Source organism: Adiantum capillus-veneris, chromosome 18, assembly GCF_014529385.1.
Source record: "Adiantum capillus-veneris isolate H3 chromosome 18, ASM1452938v2, whole genome shotgun sequence".
Lineage (NCBI taxonomy): Eukaryota > Viridiplantae > Streptophyta > Polypodiopsida > Polypodiales > Pteridaceae > Adiantum > Adiantum capillus-veneris.
This window is the reverse complement of record NC_140948.1, coordinates 2,844,489-2,865,919: the sequence shown is the minus strand read 5'-3', so window position 1 is coordinate 2,865,919 and position 21,431 is coordinate 2,844,489. Positions and strand designations below refer to the sequence as shown.

General features: G+C 43.6%; 1 protein-coding gene across 1 annotated transcript; it reads right to left on the bottom strand.

The window, feature by feature from the left end:
* Positions 1-1,157: 1,157 nt before the first annotated feature.
* LOC147435150 (uncharacterized) lies at positions 1,158-2,742 on the bottom strand. The gene is made up of 3 exons (XM_086489006.1): positions 2,700-2,742; positions 2,565-2,650; positions 1,158-1,769 (listed from the first exon to the last, which is right to left on the bottom strand). The coding sequence occupies exons 1-3, from the start codon at positions 2,740-2,742 to the stop codon at positions 1,158-1,160; spliced, it is 741 nt and encodes a 246-aa protein (XP_086345132.1).
* Positions 2,743-21,431: the final 18,689 nt, after the last annotated feature.

Genomic DNA, 21,431 nt, shown 5'->3' with positions numbered 1-21,431 from the left:
ACACCTCCTTCGCCTCTACGTTGCTTTGCATTTTTGGCCCACATCAAAGAATGCACATCGTATTTGTCAAATCCAAGAATTTGTTGCGCATCATGCTCCCATGTTTTGACAAGAAGTATTACATCGGAGTCATTGGTAAGCTCATCAATGCCAATTCCCGCATTCCATGGATAGCCATTACAATTCCAAAAGCTTATGAGAGAGAGAGAGAGAGAGAGAGAGAGAGAGAGAGAGAGAGAGAGAGAGAGAGAGAGAGAGAGAGAGAGAGAGAGAGAGAGAGAGAGAGAGCAGTCTGCAAGGTGCAAGGTGCCCGGGTTTGCCCTGCGACAGGGTGTCTGCACACTTTGCAGCTGCTGGTAGGGTTTCCCCTTGTGGTGACTTGTCCCGAGCGAGTTGGGTGGGCCTCTGGGGGAAAGGCCCCTGCAGTTCGGCCATGGGGGGTTTAGCTTTGTCCATGCCTTTTCCTTTTTTTTTTGGAATAGAGGGCAGTCGTATTCATCTTCCCATTTTTGGGGGCAAATGGAGGCCCTAGTTTGCAGTGAAGTGCATAAGCGGTTGGGTGCGGATGCACAAGGAGGAGTGGAGATTTGGTGGCAGTTGTTCTCTATTTCGTGGCAGCCTTACGGATTTTCTCCTGGTTCTTGAAGATGGTGCTAGGCTCACCTATAATAGTCTATGATGTTACTTCTCCAGCTCGAGCTTGGCTCCGCCCAGGGTGGATGTGTTGAAAGGAGCCTCAATTGGTGATGCAGCTTACGGCTCCCCCAATATACTCCCTTCTTCCTTCTCTGCCAGTGGGTTCATCATCTCTCTGCATTGGTGGTACATAGGGTAAGGGTCCCTTTATGCCCGGTTATGTGTTGTTGTTATGTCTCCTGATATAGTAATTGAAGGTGGCTCCCTTATCAGCCAATGTAATGTTTTGGTTTTCCCATCTTGAGGGTGATTCTAGTTGAGGTGACAGTTCGGGCAGGGTTAGTGGCAACTCTAGGTGTTCATGAAATCCTATGTAGAGGTCTCACTGCTAGATTCTATGAGGATTTTCAATCTTTTTGCCCTCTGCATGAAATCCTTGCAAAAAGCATTGAAAGGTTAAAACAAAATTTTCCTTCTGATTTGAAAGGTCGGAAAATGCCTGAAGAAGGTAGTAAACTCACTCACCAGTAAGGCTCATCGCCAATAGGTCTGGAAAAACCCACGAAATCTACACATACGACGCGATTTAGGAAATCTGACTTCTGAGCACCAAACATGTTCTCTAGAGCTTCGTAGAGCTGTTCATACGAAAGAAAGCTTAAAAGTTCTACAGTCTTGCCAACATCATCACTCTCACTGAACACTTTGCAATGGTAAGATCCATTATCTAGAGCGCTTCTATCTAGATAGCTTGCTTGTTGTTTGGGCCAATTCAAGTTCCCAGCCTCAATGGTTCTAGTAACATTTAAATCTTGATGGTCGAGTAGTGATGATGTCACCTTGAAAGGATGAGAGAGAGTTCCCTGCTCAACAAAAAACCTATGCACATCATCACAGACTTTTGATTTGAACCCGTCAGAAAATGCCTCGTGCCTCGAGCTATCTGATGAGACTTGCGACTGCTGAAGGCTGAATGATGGAGACGCATCAATGGTTTTCCCAAAAAGCAAGAATGTTGCTTTCTTCCTGCCTGAAGCTCCACCTTCATTGCAGCTAGCAATACTTGATGAGAGCTGGCTGTGAGAGTTGTTTCCAGCATTGTTTCCGGGTGTTAGCGTTGTGGGAGGACTACTCTGCACATCAACACCACCATGTTGGAAATAATCTTGATAGTTACTTCGTTTGGCAACCTCTAGGTGTTCACAGAAAATCCTCTAGGCAAGCAGGTTTTTGGTAAGTATTTTTTTGGAAGTGTCACCGCCTTGTGTGATTGCAATGAAGGTTAACGGTAGAAACGTGTGTGGGGGGTTTGTTTTTATTCTTTTCTCTTGTGCCCTCTAACAAAGAAATGACGCTGTAGGAGACGTACTGCAAAAGAGATGATGTAGCCTTACAAAAGAGGCCATGGCCTTCTTCCTCGACAATATAGAGCTGCAACTGAGCGCAATGAGCAAGGGGATCTTTTAGTCTTTCGCAATGAGGTAGGCTCCTTTCCCTCCTTGACCATTGATTCTACATTCTAAGCTTTACATGCACTGTACCACTTTGTCATAATTTTAATGGTTTTTACACCAAAATCCTCCAAATTTAGCCGGTTTCCATGAAGATGACCCTCCTAGCTAGTTTAGGAAGAAGCTTGGACATGTTAAAAAAGCCATTGATTGAAACTAAAAATCATTGCAATTAATCTGAAACTTAGATGTTATTAAACTCTTTAAAGAGAAACTATTCAAAACTCTTTGATTTCTAGAGGAGTTGGAGGAAGAGAAAAGTAAGACTCATAATTGCACAAAGTATAAGGTTTATTTGCTCTTGCATGATAGCGCTTATATATATTGGCTCGTTTCCATTACTATTAGCTAGAATCTTCCACGGATTCCATTTGTAGTTGTCATTACTCTTGCGATTTAGGATTAAAATAGACATACAAAGGCCCATCGATCGAGCTCATGGCCTTCTGTCTGTGAGCAAAATATTTGCCTTGAGCTGCTTGCACGGATGTAGTTCGCTGCAACTGTTGTGATTAATTACATATAAAAAAAAACCATTTTCTCATCGCTTGCCTCGGTGCAACATCAGCCTTGGCACTTGTCTTGCACTCGCCATCCGTCCCCTGCACCTACCTGCTTGCTCAGTCTCTTTATTCAATTGTCACATTTTGGCTATCATTTACAAGTCACAAATTACAACATTTCTCTAGAGACGCATAATGTGAATCTATGCACATTGCAGTCTAAGATAGATCGTGCCGGCCTTGATTGAAGCTTAGAAGCAACAAAGTAAATTTGTGGATATGACTACACTACCCACTAAGGGAGAGGCAATGGTAGTTTCCTAGTCTATATTCAATGCATTTCCTTTTATACTAGTAGCAACACTGCAATCTTTTTGGGTACATCGATTTCATCTTTGACTAGCTAGGAAGTGTACTGTAGTTGCATGCTGCAACTGCTTACTTTCTTAGACTCAATATTTTCTCATGATGATACCAACAATAATGAGAGATTGATATGTTGAATATCAAGCCTGTGGTGGTGTTTTCACAGGCTATTCAGTATAACATCAAGATACATCTTCCTTGCTTCCTAGCCTAGCCAACAATTAGAGAATGCTAGGGGTTTCCATTGCTTGTTGCACTATTCTAGGGTAAGTTGGGAATGAAGATTATTGAGGTTCCTTTGGAGCCTCTTCAATGTTGCTTTCTAGCATAGATTTTGATTGTAATGATGATATTTTAAAAACTATTGCAATGTTATCTAGATAGAGAACATTTTCTACAACCGCCGAGAGAAACATGCATAGACTGATCCATGGTTTTTTGTTATGAGCATACCATTATTTTTTATTTAGAGAACAATCCATTTCATATGTGTGTCTTAAATCCCATGTGGGATGCCTACTGAGTAGGTGGATAGTATCATTTGTTTTGAGACTAAGATTTGTATTAGTTTACAAGGGAAATGATGTTCGTCTTTTGACAAATTACATTGAAAGTCGATTGGTTTATTTTAATTTAGTATTCATTATATTTGTTGCTTTTCATGGTTTGTTCTCTTAACATCTATTGCAAATCACAACACACTACAATCTATAATTCTGTTCATTTGTACTTCAACATGTATTTTTGCAAAAGCTTGTGCTTCTAAAATTGTTATGTTACTAGCATACATAAAATAGCGGGTCATTACATTCCGTACGAAATCCGTATGAGGGGGGATGTCTCATTGTGAGAACGTTCGTATCTTGTCCGTATGTAGGGGGGTAGGTTAGCATGTAAGATACCGTACGTAGGGGGGTTTCTCTAATTTTGATGCACGCAGGTGACATCCTCCCATTACTAATAGTGAATCCCCCGGGTGTCAGCTAAGGAGAGAGAAGAAATCTCTTGGAATAAAAGATCCAAATAGGCCCCATTTTATAGCTACAACACGTGCAAAATTTCCAGAGAGCTCATTTTTGAGCAAGAGAGAGTACACCCCAAACATGGAGTGGCCATAACTCTCTTATCTTTTTATGTTTTTAGTCTATGGATACTCTACGGACATCTAGTTGAGATGAGCTACCCCTTTAATGCCTTGGTTTCTCCTAGTGTGCTTCATGCTAGAAGGGTTCTTCATGAAACTTTACAGGTGCTTAACACAGGTGATTTCGGAGGTGCAATAGTCCTTCTTTCTGACGGTGTGACTCGTGCAAGGCTATAGAGGCACTCATTTTCCTTGTTGTTTGCACTTTAACAATGCCTATTAGATTATTGACCATATATTTCTCAGTTGGTGGGAACTTTTGTGTTGGCTTTGTGAGAACTAGGTAGTTCAACACTGTCACTCTTTTACTTTTTCATGAATAGAAGCTATCCAAGATGGCCTTCTGTTGAAAGGACAATAGGTTGGGTTGATCCTGAGATGCTGGGGTGCATTTTGGTAATATGTCTCATTGATTGAGACCTTTTCAAACCATTTATTTCTTTGCAGGGTTTGGTTGTCAAGAATTGTATGAATTTGTGTAGGAGTTAGAAGGACATCCCTGTAATCCCCATTGTGGTTGGACTCAAGAGTAGGCAACATTTTCTTTTTCCATAAGAGAGCCTCTTTTCTCATTACCAATAGTGCAATCATATCGTGCCCATGGTTCATGACCACTTTGTCAGGTGTAATCATCAAAAGTGCAGCCAAATCCACTACCTTGAGTTCATACAACATGTATTCTTTTTGTGAGAAAGATCACACACTTCAAAGAACCACCTTCGAATCTCTTTTCAGACATCTTTTTGATCTTGTTTTTCTTCTAAATCATGTAAATGTGCCTCTGTGGATGTGCTTGGTAGCTCTACAGTTGGAAGATACATGCCTATCTACTCTTTCCTTGTTCTCTTATGGATTTCCAATGAGGTTGGTTGGGCCCTTATGGAACTCGTGGACAAATCATTCTGTTGCAAAACTATGGACTATGTAAAATTTTGAGCAGTCGGTTCTTCTTTTTCTTTTGCTAGTTGTTCCTATAACATTACAATTTCATCCTCTGTTTGATTTTCAATTTCCTTATGCCCAACTGTCATGATTTGCATGCCATAATTTTCTTGAGCTAGGGCCGCCTCGAGATCCTTCAACTCTTATATCGTTGAGGCTAGCATTGCTCAAGTAGAAGCAGGGGATGGGGTGTCTTGCATTGGTAGGATTTGTGTAAGTGTTTTCCTCAAAACCCCATAGGATTCACCTAGTTTTGTGTTATTTTGTCGACTTGTAAATTAGTGTTAGCCTCATCAAAGGCTTGAGCTTTGTGGTAGAAATGAGCAACATTTTCCTACTCCCTTTGTAGATCACCTTGAAGCTCTCGTTGCATACCTTGTAAATCTTCAATATTCAATATCATCCTCCTCTCCTTCATTGTCTGCTTCATCTCTAAGGTTTCTCTTTTCTTTCGCTTTCTTCCTATGAAGCTCCTCCCTTTGGGCTTGATAATCCTCCATAGATCTTTGAGTTTGTGTAATTGGTATTGTGCTTGTATGCTTATCCAATCTTCTCCTTAGACGTACTCAGTGGAGTTTATATTCTTCATCTTCTTCCTCATTCTCATCGTTGTCATATGAGGATTGTTACTCAAAGGAGTATCCATGTTTTTTGCCTTTATTTCCCCACTAAGTTGTATACATTAGGAAGGGAATGGGGTCTAAGGGGGCATCTTTATTTGGCATGGGATTAAAAATGAGATTATGGAAGGGGCAAATGGGTGGATGCCATGTGGATTGAAATGGTGGGTATGGCAGGGTCTAAAAGTAAGTGGTCAAATTTGTACTCTTTTATAAAATATAAAGAGAAAATCTCTTATAAATTCAAAAAACTAAACTTTTCTCTAAATAGTTGAGTAAAAACCAATCCTTTCTCTCTCTAGTGAATGCGAAGTTCTTCCCCCCTCTCTCCTAAAAGGGGGTCCCTCCAAAAACGTGTTGATCATTCCCTCCCTCTCTCTCTACTGTACCATCTCTCACTTCTCTTCACTTCACCTTACAAGTCACTTCTCTTTCTTTCATTTTAGTTTTCCCTCCCAAAAGCTCTATAGTAGAAGTTTGAACCTCCTTTCCCTCCTCAACCTTACTACATTCTTGAGGGCTGGATTCTCCTCAGCCTAAAGTTCTCCATTTCTCCATGGGCCTCACTAAACACCTCTACCTAAAGCTGAAGGTCTGCAACATATCTTTCTACTAGATCATCCCTCTTTCTTTCCTCAACAGGTTTCCTGCTCCTTCTCCATTAAGCTCTCTAGAGAGGATCTAATTCCCTCTCAATCTTTGCAACGTTATCTTCCCCATTAAGCCTACAAGAAGGTGGAGCAATATAGCAATATGTGGCACCCTTCACCTTTGTGTACCATCAAGAATCTTGCTCTCTGTACAGCTGAGAACATGGATGTGCAATGTCTAATCATAAGTGTTTGTCTGCAGGTTGTGCCACTATTCCCCATGGCATCATTAGGTACTCGACAACCTAGGAGTGTCATTGACTCCATTTCATGCAGCAATGTACAAGAGGACAATGCACATTGGGTGACAATGGAGTTCAAACAAATGATGTGGGTGACAATGCAACCCAGCTCAAGAGGTGCACACAAGGTCTCAAGGAGACACATGGCTTCTCGAGCACATCATTGGAAGTGAAGAATCATGGAGTTCAAGCAAACTCAAGATGGCAAGAGGCTTGCGAAGGTGGAGCATGTGTATGTTGCTTCACAACTAAAGCTAGAGACAGTAGTGGCTCCATCGAGGTTTCTTGCAAATTGTAATTTTACTCCTCTTTTAAGTTTTTCAGTTGCCTATTTAGTATTTTTACCTTGTGTGTTGCTTTTGATGACTGTAAGATTTCCATTGCTTGTTCATGTTTGCATATGTTTTTCTGTCCGATTTTGTAGAGTGGGAGGCAATAGAGTCCTTCACAAGAACTTTTGAGGCCATCCACATTGAGCTTGCTCTATGTTGGCTATCCATCCTTTGAGCTTGTCTCATGTGACATTTCTTTAATAATCATACTTATCTCACACCTAGGTGAAGTGGGTATGGTAGTCTTTCTTCGGTTCACTTGCCAACCTTGGAGAGTTTGGAGTGGTCTAAGCAACACAATGCCTAATCGAAGCAACCAAAAGGAGAATCGAGGCGGATGTGCAAGCAGTAAGGTGAAGTGCACCTATGGTTCCCACAAAGCCATGGTAACATGTTTTTTGTCTCTTCATATGGTTGTGTTCATATTTTGACTTCAGAGTGTTCATAGGACACCAACAATGTTGAATTGCAAAGGAGGAAGTGCGATCAACGGATTCCTTATAGCTGGATGGGAGACTAAGGTGGTCAACCATGAGGGAGATAGAATCAAGTGCTATGTATTTGCTGAAATGTGGTGTTCACATACCATATTGTGAAGCGAATCTTGTCGATGGTCTTTTACTATAGAAGATGGAAGATGACAATGGGAGAATTATAGTCCACACAGACTCTCCACTTGCAATTCTTCTTGGGTGTGACTACTACTGGGGAGACCCATTCCGAGTCTTCGACCGGGTAGATAAAACCTGCTTGTAGCAAATTCCTCACTTCTTTAAGTCGTGCCTCCTATTGGATTACCCCAAGTCTTCTGAGCTTCTACACTACGGGTCTACTGCCTTCCTTGAGCTTTATGTGGTGTTGCACTACTATAATTCCGGTGATTTTATCATAGCCATCAATGAACAAAGTAGTGAAGTTACCTAGCATGGAGACATACTCCTTTCTCTCCTCATCGGTTAACTCTTTTGAGAGCATCCATTGTAGCTTACCTGCTGATGGGGGCTTTTCACAAGCCAAGCTCCCATACCCCTCTTGTCTCGTCCCCACCCCATGAAAACCCCCTCTTATGGAGGGAGTGATAAAAGGCATTGGAAAAAGTAAGAAAAAAATAAAGTATGATTATGTAAATATATAAGAAAGGTAAAATAAGCCACCTCATGCTTGCGGGGTAGCCCATCCCCACCTTGCCTCCTTTTTCTTCACGGTTGCCACGCCGGGTGTCCCTTTTCCTCTCCTCCACTCAAAAGGTCAACCCCCTCTCTCTTCCCCTTGTCCTTTCTCCTTTCTCTCTCCCTTGAAGCTACCCCACCCCCTGTCCTTACCAATAATGCACCCTAACTCACATGCCACCTCTCCTATCTTCCAAAACAGTATACCCCACCCCCCCTTTTCTCTCTCCTACACTCTCCCATGATCCAAATACCCCCCTCTCTCTCTAAAATTCGAAATCTCTCTTGTCTTGTAGCCAGATGGCCTCCCCCACACTCACACACACTCAGTTTCACTGAAAAAGGTGCCCACAGACCCATCCCCACCCAATGGTTACCTGATTTTCTTGTGTTCACACACATCTGCACACAGATTCACCTCTTAACACACTCCCCTCTCTCCTCTTTTGTAATTACTTTATTCTCCATGTCACCTCTCACTTTTTTTCATCAATCCATCTCTCTCTCTTAGTCTCTCTCTCATGAGACTGCTGTTCTGGCACATATACACACAGCCAGACAAGTGGGGCCCACAATCACATGGTCTATGTAGATAATGATTTCTTCATTTCTAAATTCTAGAATTTCTCCCCCCTCCTCCCCTATATAAAGAGGGGTCACTATCACACTAAACACACACACCATCACCAAAGAGTACACTATGCACTGTGTGTGCCTAGTGCACACACACACACCCACACCATCACCATCACCGCAATCACTATGCTCGTCTTGAGCATGACCTCTACACCCTTGGGCTATGGAAGATGAAGGGAAACTAAATGAAGGATGATGGCCATAACCCTCGTGCGAGTCTTTACCATCAACTTCCACCTATCCGCCATGTGCTCTACCACGCTCTCCCTTCTCATTCCCCTACCCTATGCTCCCCATTTCATCGCCTTATTCTCTAAATAAAGCTTGAGGTTTTGTGAGTATGTTTTCTTGCAATGTTTTGCCCATGTGAGGTGTGCGGAATCGCCACCTAGTCTTGTGTTTGGAGTGAGCTTGTGTATGTGTGAAGGGTGTGCAGATTCGCCATCCTTTTGTGGTGCCTAAGTACTAAGCCGCTATACCCCCTCCCTCACTCTCTCTCTCTCTCTCTCTCTCTCTCTCTCTCTCTCACTCACTTGATCTCATTCCCTTTCCTCTTCATCATTACTCCCAAGAATCCATCTCTCTTGGATGAAAACTTTGTTATGGTGGTGTGTTGTTTGCGTCCTAGCCGCTGAAGCTAGGTGGTGCCCCCTATTCGCTTTACCGTGATAGGCTCGAGGTGCGCCATTCGGTCCCCGGTGTTTTAGAGGCCGTCGGGGGTTCGGGGTTCGCTTTGCTCCCGTCATTTGGTGCCCCCACGGAGGAGGGCTTTCTAAGACCCTTCAATTTACAATGCTGAAAGTGACGCCCACTATCAATCATGGACGAATGGCTGAAGGAATTTCTTAACTGGAGGACGGAAGAAGAAGAGACGAAGGAGGCACTAGCCGCCTTCATTGAGGTGCTACTGCCAGGCTGTAGTGTCGTCAGCATTCAAGAGGTAAATTCTCCATCTCGTGTCGCTCGTTCTAACTATAAATTGAGAGCATCATGTGGGAGGTCGGTGAAGTGCCATCACTGTTGTCAACCAAGGCACACTGTCAATGAGTGCCAGCAACGAAGGCAGCGAAAGGGCTGAAATCATCTACATCGACATTCATCGCAAAGAAGTCATTCACATCAAGGAAGGGAAGCAAACGGTGAGACCTCTTTTCCCTAAAGAAACTACAGTCAAAGTTATAACTCCAAAGTGGCCTAAAGGGGCTGCTCGAGCCAAAGGCAAGGAGAAGATAAGCCAGTCTGGAAACACATGACCCCGAAGGGAGAAGCATCTGGCCAAGCAAGTGCTTCAAGCTCAGAAAGCCGGGTTGTACCCAGTTTGCCAAAGAGGAAGTCATCCGAAGCTAAGCGGCGAAAGGTCGCCTACCGATTTGCACGACGCATGCGAGTGCTACCAATCCACTTTGACAATCCGGAAGAAGAAGTGGTAAGAAGATTCCCATGTCCTAGAGAAGAGTGGTTCGGCTACTGCTCTTGCTGTTTTGGAAAGAGAGTGGAGGATCTTCCTCCTCTCCCTGTACAACTTATCCTGAAGAAGCTCTCTACCATGGGAGAAACCCAGTGGGCTGGGGACGAGTTGCAACTGAATGGAGTAGAATTCATGCAGCACGCCGACTACGGAAATTACCTGCAATTGTTGTTAGCCAAGAGGCTGGGAGTGGTCAGACACGTCGCCATCACCCCGTACGTGCTGAGCAACGAAGGAAAGGTAGAGCCCATGAAAGGCGACGACCTCTTGTGGATGTGCCGACTCATCAACACTGGCACGATAAGAGTATAAGTAAGTATTTCATCCTCTGTGCATGATGGAAAACGGGCCAACGGCATTCCCGTTCAGATTCTTGCAGCATATGCATGTGAATATCTATGTAGATAGGAAAGTCTTCTACCAACAGAAGATCGTACACCTATTCGGTGCGGCGGTACTAGGAGAAATCCTCAATTCCCCGAACCCTATCATTCTCCCCATATTAGATTACCATCATTCCTTTAATGTTTCTATCTTTATCTTGTTTTAACCTATCCACCCACCCTTGTAAAAAGCTGCTATGAGCCGCACTGTTAATGTAATGTAAAAAAAAAGGAAAAAAAGAAAAAAAAAGGTTTGTGATTTCCCGAGTCACTACCATGGCAAGTGTTTCTTTCCCCACGTTCAGTGGAAAGAAGGGAGAGGATCTCACCACCGACTTTTTGGATGATTTCGACATTGCTTGTATCGTCTCCAACAAAGATGACGATGCTTCACGACTTAGAATTTTTCCTCTACTGATGAAAGTAGAGGCCAAGTCCTGGTATAATGCATTGCCCCAAGCCACCAAGAATGCATGGGATGTGTTAATGGCTACTTTTGTAAAGAGGTTTGGTGGAGGCACAACCTCGGAGAGGCTATGGCAGTTACTGACAGAATTAAAGCAGGGAGGCCTACTGGAGTATGCCACCTACGAGTCCAAATTTGTGGACTTATGGGAGAGATGGGTTGCCTCGCTGGAGGAAGGTGAAGGAGCGCCTAATTTCCTAAAGAAGGACCATTTCATTGCTGGTCTATGGTCGCCGCTTAGAGAGAAGGTGAAGGGAAGGTTTCCTGCAACATATGAGTTGGCAGTCGAAGTAGCCCGCCTTAAAGACAAGAAGCTACGCATGCAAGCAAGAGTAAACGAGTCAGAGGAAACAAGCTCGATACAACCAACCCCAGTGACTGCAACAGCCAATCATAGAGTCCAACCGCAGGAGGCATCAGAAGAGCAAGACCTGCTGAGTCGTATCACCACCCAACTAGAGAGTTTATCTGTGCATCTGGTGCAGCAAGGGCATACACCTGGGAGGAACCCAGAACAAGGAAGAGGACAACGAAGGCAGAACCCAGAGTACCACTGTTACAACTACGGGGAAGATGGCCATGAAATGTACTACTGCCCACACCCGAGGAGGCAGAATTTCAATAGAGGGGGGAGACAGAATCAGATCTCTCCACCAAGAGCAAGACCTCCGCCACTCAGGCAACCAATCCCACCTGTTCAAATCACACCACCAGTGGTGCAACCATAGCTGGCCACACCAATTCGACGCCAATCACCAATGCAACCACCACCACAATCACCACTTACAATCATCCTACGCCCACCACCAATTGGTACCCGCACACCAAGTATCAATGGTCTTGCAGAAGAGGTCAAGATGAGTGTAACGGAAGAAGGATCAAGTAAGAAGACTATTCAAAGAACTGAAGCAGTGGAACAAGAGGTTAAAGAATCAAAAGATGCTACCCAGGTGGGGGAGGTAAGCCAAGAAAATTGTGTTACAAATGTGAGTACATCTTTAACCTTGAATGAAATAGGCACCAAAGAGATCAATCGACAACATTGGGCAGTAAGGGTAAGAATGTGTAAAGTGTTGATTAGGCCTCATCAGAGTAAGAGGAATGCAAAGGGCATGAAAGATACAAAAGAAGAGGAAGACCAGCCTGCTAGCAAGGCTTTGCAGAAGGTGGGCAACATATCAAGCAAAGGGGAGGGCTTTGAAAACGGAAGCCTGTGCACCAGCATGGACCCAGGACAGTGTAGCAAGCTAAAGGAATCTTGCATCAAGGCAGTTTCACTAGAGGACCATAACGAAGAGGTAAGTATGACTGAAGGTTTGGAGTTGGATATTTCTCCAGAGGCTTGGCAGCCGAGCAAGACTTTATTGTGTAGTGTTATAGACTTAGAGATGGGTAATGCCTCTAGTCTACTAAAGGGTGTTATAAACTTGGAGATGGGTAATGCCTCCAGTTTATGTGAGGATGTTCATAGTAAGTTTGATGATCAATATGTTGCCAACCTTTTAAGGATGTTCCAAACTCCTCCACAACACAGCATTGTGTTTGCATGGGATGCATCAGACCTATGGCTATGGCTAGCTGCTCTAACATATAGAGATAAGATCAGCATGGAGATAAGAACAAAGGAGCCATGGATAGACAAAAACCTGATAGAATGCAAGAATGAAGACCTCCTTCGCAATTTGGTACAATTTTTTTACAAATAGTGCATCCTCTCTTTGGACAAAGGTAAGTGGATTACGCTTGTATTTAAGCCGCAAGGTAGGTGGCTTGATATTAGCATCAGTAGAGGAAGCTGACATGTTTCAACACACCCAAAAGAAGCATGATATGCTTGCAGTTTTTTCCAATCATGGCAGTAAGCAGGATTCTGAAAAAAACTGGAGCTCACCACACCAACAAGGAGGCCATATATGGTGGATTCTTGGTACACTCTTGGGAATCATAATTTTCAGTTCTGTCTTTGCAGGAGCCAAGATGCTCATTTCCCCTCTCGCTATTGGTGGTTACAAATTTGATCCAATTTGGCATGCAAATTTTATTGTTCAGACACTGCAAACAATGATCCTATTTTTCACTTGGGATCCAGGAGGACATTGGCACAAAGTTCTGGAAGCAATGGGAGGCTTCCTCGTGCCTGGCATGCTTCACTCCCATAGCATCCACTTCTTCTACTTTTGCTTTCCCTCTGTGCTTCTCTCGGACTGACTCTTCTACCTTTGCCTTCCCTTTAGATTCCAAGCTAATGACACTCACTACTTGATTTAGAGCAGGGGGTGGGGGTAGTGGTGGAATAAGAGGTGGTAGTGGTTGTTGTTGTTGTACAGGTGGTTGAAGGATTTAAACCGGTGCTGCCTGGGTGGTGGTGGTCTTGCCCTTAGTGGAGAGATCTGATTCTGTCTCCCTCCTCTATTGAAATTCTACCTCCTTGGATGTGGGCAGTAGTACATGCCATGGACTTCTTCCCCACAATTATAGTAGTGGTACTCTTGGTTTTTCCTTCGCTGTCCTCTTCCTTGCTCTAGATTCCTGACAGTTGCATGCCCTTGTTGCACCAGATGCACGGATAAACTCTCTAGTTGGGTAGTGATGCGACTCAGTAGGTCTTGCTGCTCCTCTGATGCCTCTTGTGGTTGGGCTCTATGACTGATTGTTGCAGTCACTGGGGTTGGTCGGACCGAGCTTGTCTCCTTTGACTCGTTTACTCTTGCTTGCATGCACAACTTCTTGTCTTTAAGGCGGTCTACCTCTACTGCCAACTCATACGTTACAAGAAACCTTCCCTTCACCTTCTCTCTAAGCGGCGACCACATGCCAACAATGAAATGGTCCTTCTTCAGGAAATTAGGCGCTCCTTCGCCTTCCTCCAGTGAGGCAACCCATCTCTCCCATAAGTTCACAAACTTGGACTCGTAGGTGGCATACTCTAGCAGACCTCCCTGCTTCAATTCTGTCAGTAGCTGCCATAGCTTCTCCGAGGTTGTGCCTCCACCAAACCTCTTCACAAAGCCGGCTCGTAACACATCCCATGCATTCTTGGTAGCATGGGGCAATGCATTGTACCAGGACTTGGCCTCTACTTTCATCAGTAGAGGAAAAATTCAAAGTTGTGAAGCATCGTCATCTTTGTTGGAGACCACACAAGCGATGTCAAAATCGTCCAAAAAGTCGGTGGTGAGATCTTCTCCCTTCTTTCCACTGAACGTGGGGAAAGAAACACTTGCCATGGTAATGACTTAGGAAATTACAAACTCTTTTTTATTTTTATTTTTAAATTAAAGACAGTAGCGGCTCATAGCGGCTTTTTACAGAGTTGGGTGGATAGATTAGAACAAGATAAAGATAGAGACGTTGAAGAAGTGGTGGTAATCTAGTATGGGAAGAATGATAGGGTTTGGGGAATTGAGGATCTCTCCTAGCACCACCGCACCGAATAGATACATGATCTTCTGTTGGTAGAAGATCTTTCTATCTACATAGATATTGACATTCATATGCTGCAAGAATCTAAACGGAAATGTTGTCAGCCCATTTTCCATCATGCACAGAGGGTGACGAACTTACTTATACTCTTACCGTGCCAGTGTTGATGAGTCGGCACATCCACAGGAGGTCGTCGCCTTTCATGGGCTCTACCTTCCCTTCGTCGCTCAGCACATATGGGGTGATGGCGACACGTTTGACCACTCCCAACCTTTTGGCTAGCAGCAACTGCAGATAATTTTCGTAGTCGGCGCGCTGCATGAATTCTACTCCATTTAGCTGCAATTCATCTTCCGCCCACAGGGTTTCACCCGTGGTAGAGAGCTCCTTCAGGATAAGTTGTAAAGGAAGACCCTCTACCCGTCCTCCAAAACAACGAGAACAATAGCTGAACCACTCCTCCCTAGGGCATGGAAATCTCCTCACCACTTTTGCTTCAGGATTGTCGAAGTGGACATGCAAAACTTGCATGCGCCGTGCGAATCAATAGGCAACCTTTCGCCGCTTAGCTTCGGATGACTTCTTCTTTGGCAAGCTGGGTATGACCCTGATTTGTGAGCTTGAAGCACTCACTTTGCCAGATGATGAGGATAGGGGGTGGGTGTGTGGCTTGAAGCGCCCGCATAGGCCAGGGGGGAGCGCGCGACAGAGCGGGGGGGGGGAGGGGTTGAGATTTGGTCAACGAGAGAGAGAGAGAGAGAGAGAGAGAGAGAGAGAGAGAGAGAGAGAGAGAGAGAGAGAGAGAGAGAGAGAGAGAGAGAGAGAATAAGTGAAAAAAAGGGTTCCCACCATGGAGTGAGAGAGAGGGAGAGGGAGAGTATGGTGAGGGGATAAGGGGGGGAGGGTTGTGAAGAGAGGGAGAGAGTGAGTGGATAGAAGGGAAGAGAGAGTGAGAGCATAAGCTGGGCGGGGCCGCCCCTAAAAACTTAGAGCTAGGTGAAGTAGGGGGGGAGGGGGCGGGGGGGGGGGTTGGTGGAATATGAGGTGGTCGGCCATGATAGGAAGAAACAAGGAAGGGGGGGTATAAGGCCGAAGAGGGTGTGGACGAAGGGGGGGGAGGGTAGTATAATGTAGCGGCCTGCCGGCCTGGGGTGTGGACAAGTGGAGAGAGAGAGAGAGGGAATCTTTGAAAGAGAGAGAGAGGATACACAATAGCTGTGGCGGCCCGCCGGAAGGTGTGACAGAGGCTTAGGCATCTCATGTGCCCACCGGGCCGTGTGATGCAGTGGTGGAGTAGGAGAGAGAGAGAATATTTGGCGGAGCCGAGCAGTTCGAGAGAGAGAGCTCATCTCTTGGCGATAATGGAGGGGTGTGGCCAAACTGGCGGCGCCCCACTAGTGGTTACCTTGGGGGGGGGGGGGAAGGGGGGGTATGGTAAAGAGTGTTTTTTTCTTTCGTTTTGGTAATAAGCCTTCTTTTCTTTAGGGGTGGTTGTCACGGTCACGGTTTCAAAAATCCACCATCAATGGATAAGGGAAAATCAAGATCCCAGCTCCAATGAGGAGGAAGATTGTATGATAGAGGGAAATGAGGTGTTGGAGGAGGTCCCGGACCTCCAAATTCTCACTTTGCATGCAATGGTGGTGGATGATCGTCACTTTTTGTGTTTTGAGATTGCGAGATCAGTTTGTATTGTGGCATGTACGATTTTTATTGGTTGAAATTAGGTCTCATTAACTAGCGGCGACACGAGGTTTCAATTCAAGAAAGACACACCATATGTTGAATTCAACAAGGGCATGATGATGTCGTTCAGAGCCCTCTTTCTAGAATACCAAGAGGGTAATATTGTACTATCAAGCTAGCACTTGGCAAGGAAAATACAACTTAAATGGATCTCTCCCCTAGCCAAGTTATTAGCATGTATTAAAGTCATCAATTTGTCTGAAAATTGGAATTTCCACAACTTTTGGAATAGGATTTCAGACGTAACACAAACATGCCGCCCTCATTAGTATTCATTGCATGCTTAAAGAGTAGCCACACAACACAGTGGTAAGCAAGGTATGCATGCATAAAACGTCAACTTCCTTAATTGCAAGCAAAGAGAACGTACACATGATTCTCTCAATTTCTTATAGCAACCAACTTTTCATGTGGAGATCATATTTGGCCGCATTAATAGGTAATTGGGAGAATTGGTACAAATCATATAACACATGAGATCAAGCTAGCAAACATTTTCTACAAAATAGTACTATTAGTGCAAGAAAATACAAGAAAAAAAACAACAGAGAGATCCAATAGTACTGTAGTAGATTAGGCCCCTTTGCAGAGAATTAGCGGAATAATATCATGCTTACTTGTGCCCCGGGAAAAACCTAAGCTCATCCATTTTTTAGCAGAATATGGCCCTCATATATATAAAGGCATATAGTCTCATATGCATGTTTCCAGTCATTGAATCCATGTCCATCCTAGTCAATGTTACCTGTACTCTTAGGCATAGGGTAGGACCGGGTAGGCCAAGGGCCAAGACGGAGTCATGCGGCCAAGGGGTCCCTGTTATTAGCAAGGCAGGACCTTTATAGGATGATTGGGTGGAGAGTTGCAGGCTCTAGTCCCCTCTGTCTCATATTGGTATTAGAGCTCAAGGAAGGGAGAGGCGATGGAGGAGGGAGAAAGGTTTTGCATGGCTGCATGATCTCTCGTTCTCATTTGGGAAAATTTGGACTCTCAAAGGGTCCCTATAAGGAAGTTTGACTTCACCTCTCTTGTCCAAAGTGGGCAACCCGATGAAATACATAAACGCTTTGTTAAAACCCTATCAACCAACATATCATTGGAAATATCTAAGAAAGTAGGTTCTAAATTCCCAAACTTTGACAAATTTAGAGTTGATTTGTAGAAGTTATGGCCTCCCCACTAAAGTTGAAATCTCGCGGAGTCCACTATGTAAAAATTTCATATAGCACGTGCGAACAAGAGGTATTTAAATAATTCCTTACTTGTATATTTTTTAGCAATATATGTACCCCTTATGTATGCATTTTTGTAAAAAAAAAAGCCCTTATGTATGAAATTTTTCACTTTCTCAATTAAAGAACCTTTATGTAAGTACATTTTTTTTAATTTACCTAATTATAAATCCCCTATTTTGTTCACACCTGCTATCTTACATATTTCCTAGTGGAAGCCCCAGGGTTGAAATGTGGGGAGAGATTCCGTTTATAAGACAGAGTTGTGACATAAAAAAAATGAAATCTTCTAAAATATAAGGAATCAATGGATATATCTTGATGAGCATGTTCTAAATCCAAAAGATCCAACAAGTTTTGATTTCACTTGTAAAATTTTTACCATGTGTTTGTTTTGGACAAGAGGGAGAAACTCAAAGTCCTTGTAGGGCTCATTTGAGAGTCCAAAATTTCCCTAATGCGCTCTCTCGTTTTATCTTACTCTTGCCTATGGATTTCTCTCTCTCTTTCCTTCAAGAAAGTGGAAGGGAGGAGGGCATGTATGCTTTGCATGCCTAGCACCAAAGAAGGGGGGACATGGGAAACATGGCTTCTCCACAGACAAGGAGGTCAAAGTTGGTTGAAGCGTGTGTGCATAGCCGCTTGTGGGCGAGGGGGAAGAAGCGGTCGACCACTATCAAACACCACGAGGGCAATCTTAGTATGAGCATTGGGCCAACGAGAGAAAAGTACGACATAGAAGCTCGGCCCAACAAGCCACACAAGGGCCGCAAACACCATTTCTCCCTCTCGCGGCATCACTGTTGCTCGATTGCCTCTGTGTGATCCTTTATTTTCACACCTACTTGCCCAAAGGTAGGTTACCCATGGATAGCGTTTTCTTCCCACTTGTCCCCCTATTCTTGGCTATGAGGTCTACCAGCAATTGCAAGCGTCCAATAAGGCAAGGCGAATCCCTGCACACTCAAAAAAATTGTGAATTTGCAAAAAATCTTAGATGGTGGATCATCACTATCTTTTGGTAAAGCCAAGGCAAAGAGTATTGGCAAGGGCGATGGTCATGGATTTGAATTCAGAATATATGCTATACAACCACAAGGGGGATTACAAGGATTTCCTTGTCACTGCTACACAAGTTCAAACAATCCTCGGCAACCAACCCCTGCAGAGAAAGAAATGGTTTGAAAAGTGCTCAATCGAAGAGACATATTACAAAAAATTACCCAAGCATCTCAGGATCGATCCAACCTATTGTCTTATCAAAAGGAGATACTGGGATAGCTTTTATTCATGGAAAATTAAAAGACTAGCACTGTTGAACTACCCTCTGCTCACAATAACAACACGAAAGTTCCCACGAACGGAGAAATCTATGGTCAATCATCTAAGAGGCATCATCAATCACATGAAGGATATTGTGGAATTGTCTTGCCAAATGCTCGTGAAAATTTCAAAGATGATCATCACATATATCACAACATTTAATGACATATAAGTAGTGAAAAATACTTGGCAAATATTCATGGAAAGAAACAGAGGGCTATGCTAGAATCTAGAGACATAGATTCCAAGTTGGAACATCATCATCGGGCATGTCATGCTTCTTCCATCTCACTACATACAAACATTTGAAGAGGGGTCCATGATAGATTCATCCATCTTCTACCCCATGACAAAAGAATTTACATGTTCTTCACATTGGATATCAAAGCACTTTGAGAAATAATCCATTCAGGGAGCTCACATCAAAAGTAGAGATAAAAGCAAGGGTAGAGGAGTTCAAACAACTCACATAGACTCTAGAAAAGCAAGCACTTGACTACTAAAGAAGATATATCTAGCAGTCCGGCAGCTGTCCAAGCACAACAAAGCACTCAAAAGTAAAGCAAGGCTATTTTCACGAGGGCGTGTAAATACTAAGAAGGGGGGAATGTTGGCGGTCAAGCCAGACGAGCACCCTTTGAGTCGGTCCCTTCTTCCATAAGCCTAAAATTTCCATATCTCTTCATTTATTTTTCTGAAAAGCCTTGTATATATTTGTAGTCCCTGAGTATAAATGGGCAAGCTATGGGATGCTAAGTTGTAAACTTTGTAAACGGTCCAAGTTTTGTCAAGCCGGCCATTGGCCAAGAGAGCCTTAGGTACAAAGCCTTTGTTGTGTAAAGTGGAAAAAAGAGCATTATCATTATCAAGTTTGAAGTTTTTGAAGCATACAACTGAGAGTGGCTTCTTTCCTACAACATGTAATCCTCATATCTTGAGCTTTAATAATGAAATTTCAATTTTGAAACGTGCAATGTTTTCCTTGTTCAATGATCTTTCATTCAAGTATGCTCATTGTCGATTCTGTTGTAATTTTTTACTACACATTAGTAGGCTAAATTTGCTAATTTGAGTGCATTAATGAGTCACGTTTTTTGACATTACAAGTATAGGAGAGTGTTCCTAGACCCTAGGGAGATTTTTTTGATGTGTTGAGTTGTAGTTTCTAAGACCTAAAATATGATGGATCGTGATTTTGTTACCTCCTCAAAATGCGACCAAATTTGGTAGGCTAGTGTCCCAAAGTTTCCTTGACCTCCTCCTAAAGTTTTGTAGCATTTGGACTCCGTTTGAATGCCAAAATGGGTTTATGACTGAGTGTAGTAATGTGGAACATAGGTAAATTCACTACAACACTTCGCATGAAAATCGACATTTGTACCAATGCAAATAAACGTGGTCTAGAATTTAAAGCATTGGAATAAGCGTCCATATAAACGTCGTACTCATATCATCAAAAGATGCGTTAGTATATCGACTTTCAATACCAAGGTGTATACCGACACACATACCAACCTCTATACCTTCTTTGTGTAGAAAAGTGTGAAAGCATAGATGAGAGGTTGGAAGAGGCAACTCCATGAAGGTCTGCAACGAGGGAGGAGGATATGGGGAGGAGCTATGGAGGCGGTGTGGAGAAGAGAGAAACCACAAAAAATGAGTTCTTCGATAGTGTAAATCAGCATGCCATTGATACATGTGTCTATATAGGTGCTAATATAGACGTCGGTATACACACCGGTACATGGGTCGATAAAACTATTGTTGGTATAGGTGTCGGTATGAGCGTTGGTATAGACGTTGGTATTCGCGTTGGTATGCATGTCGAAAAATGCATCAGTATACGCTATAGAATATTAAATTTGAATCTTGAATTGAGCAATGTCTCCCTCCACCTTTGTCAATGCTTATACCGACGCCCGTCATCGATGTCGGAAAAATGTTGTCGGTAACCAAGTGATCCCTTGTAGTGATTGCCAGATCTAAGAGTGAGATTTGCATGTGGTAGAGATAGAGTTATTCTGTCGATTCACTTTTCAAGGTTGACACCCTCGAACAGTCTATGTGCCCCATTTGAGTCGCTTCCCCGAGTATTGACATTGTGTTAGTGCGAGAAAGCTATGATATAGAGGAACATCGTAGTGACATGATAACTCTCTCAGCCACCTCTCACAATCTTTCTCTCAGCGACCTCCAAATATTTGAGTCTCTTACTTCTGCATCACCATCCACCTCGGTGCCACTGGATATTGAAGAGATAGGTTCTCTCTCTCTCTCTCTCTCTCTCTCTCTCTCTCTCTCTCTCTCTCTCTCTCTCTCTCCCCCGCACCCTGCCCTGGGTTGCTCTCCTTCGTGTGTGTCTTTCACCTATGTCCGCACCAAAGCCACTGCATCATGGGGTTAGGGAACAACACTTCAAGGGCCAAAGTAGTCATTAGGTTTAGATTAGAAGGCTCAAAGTAGGGTAATGTTGTTGTCACTCAATGCCAAATTTTCCATATTTACAAATTGTACTATTTGGTTGAGATTGTCCAAGCATAGTTGTGAGGTTGAAGGTATAGTTGGAATAAAAACTCCTTGTGTGACCGTGCAAGGCTATGATTGTTCATTTATGGCTATATTTGAAAATAGTGAGTGAG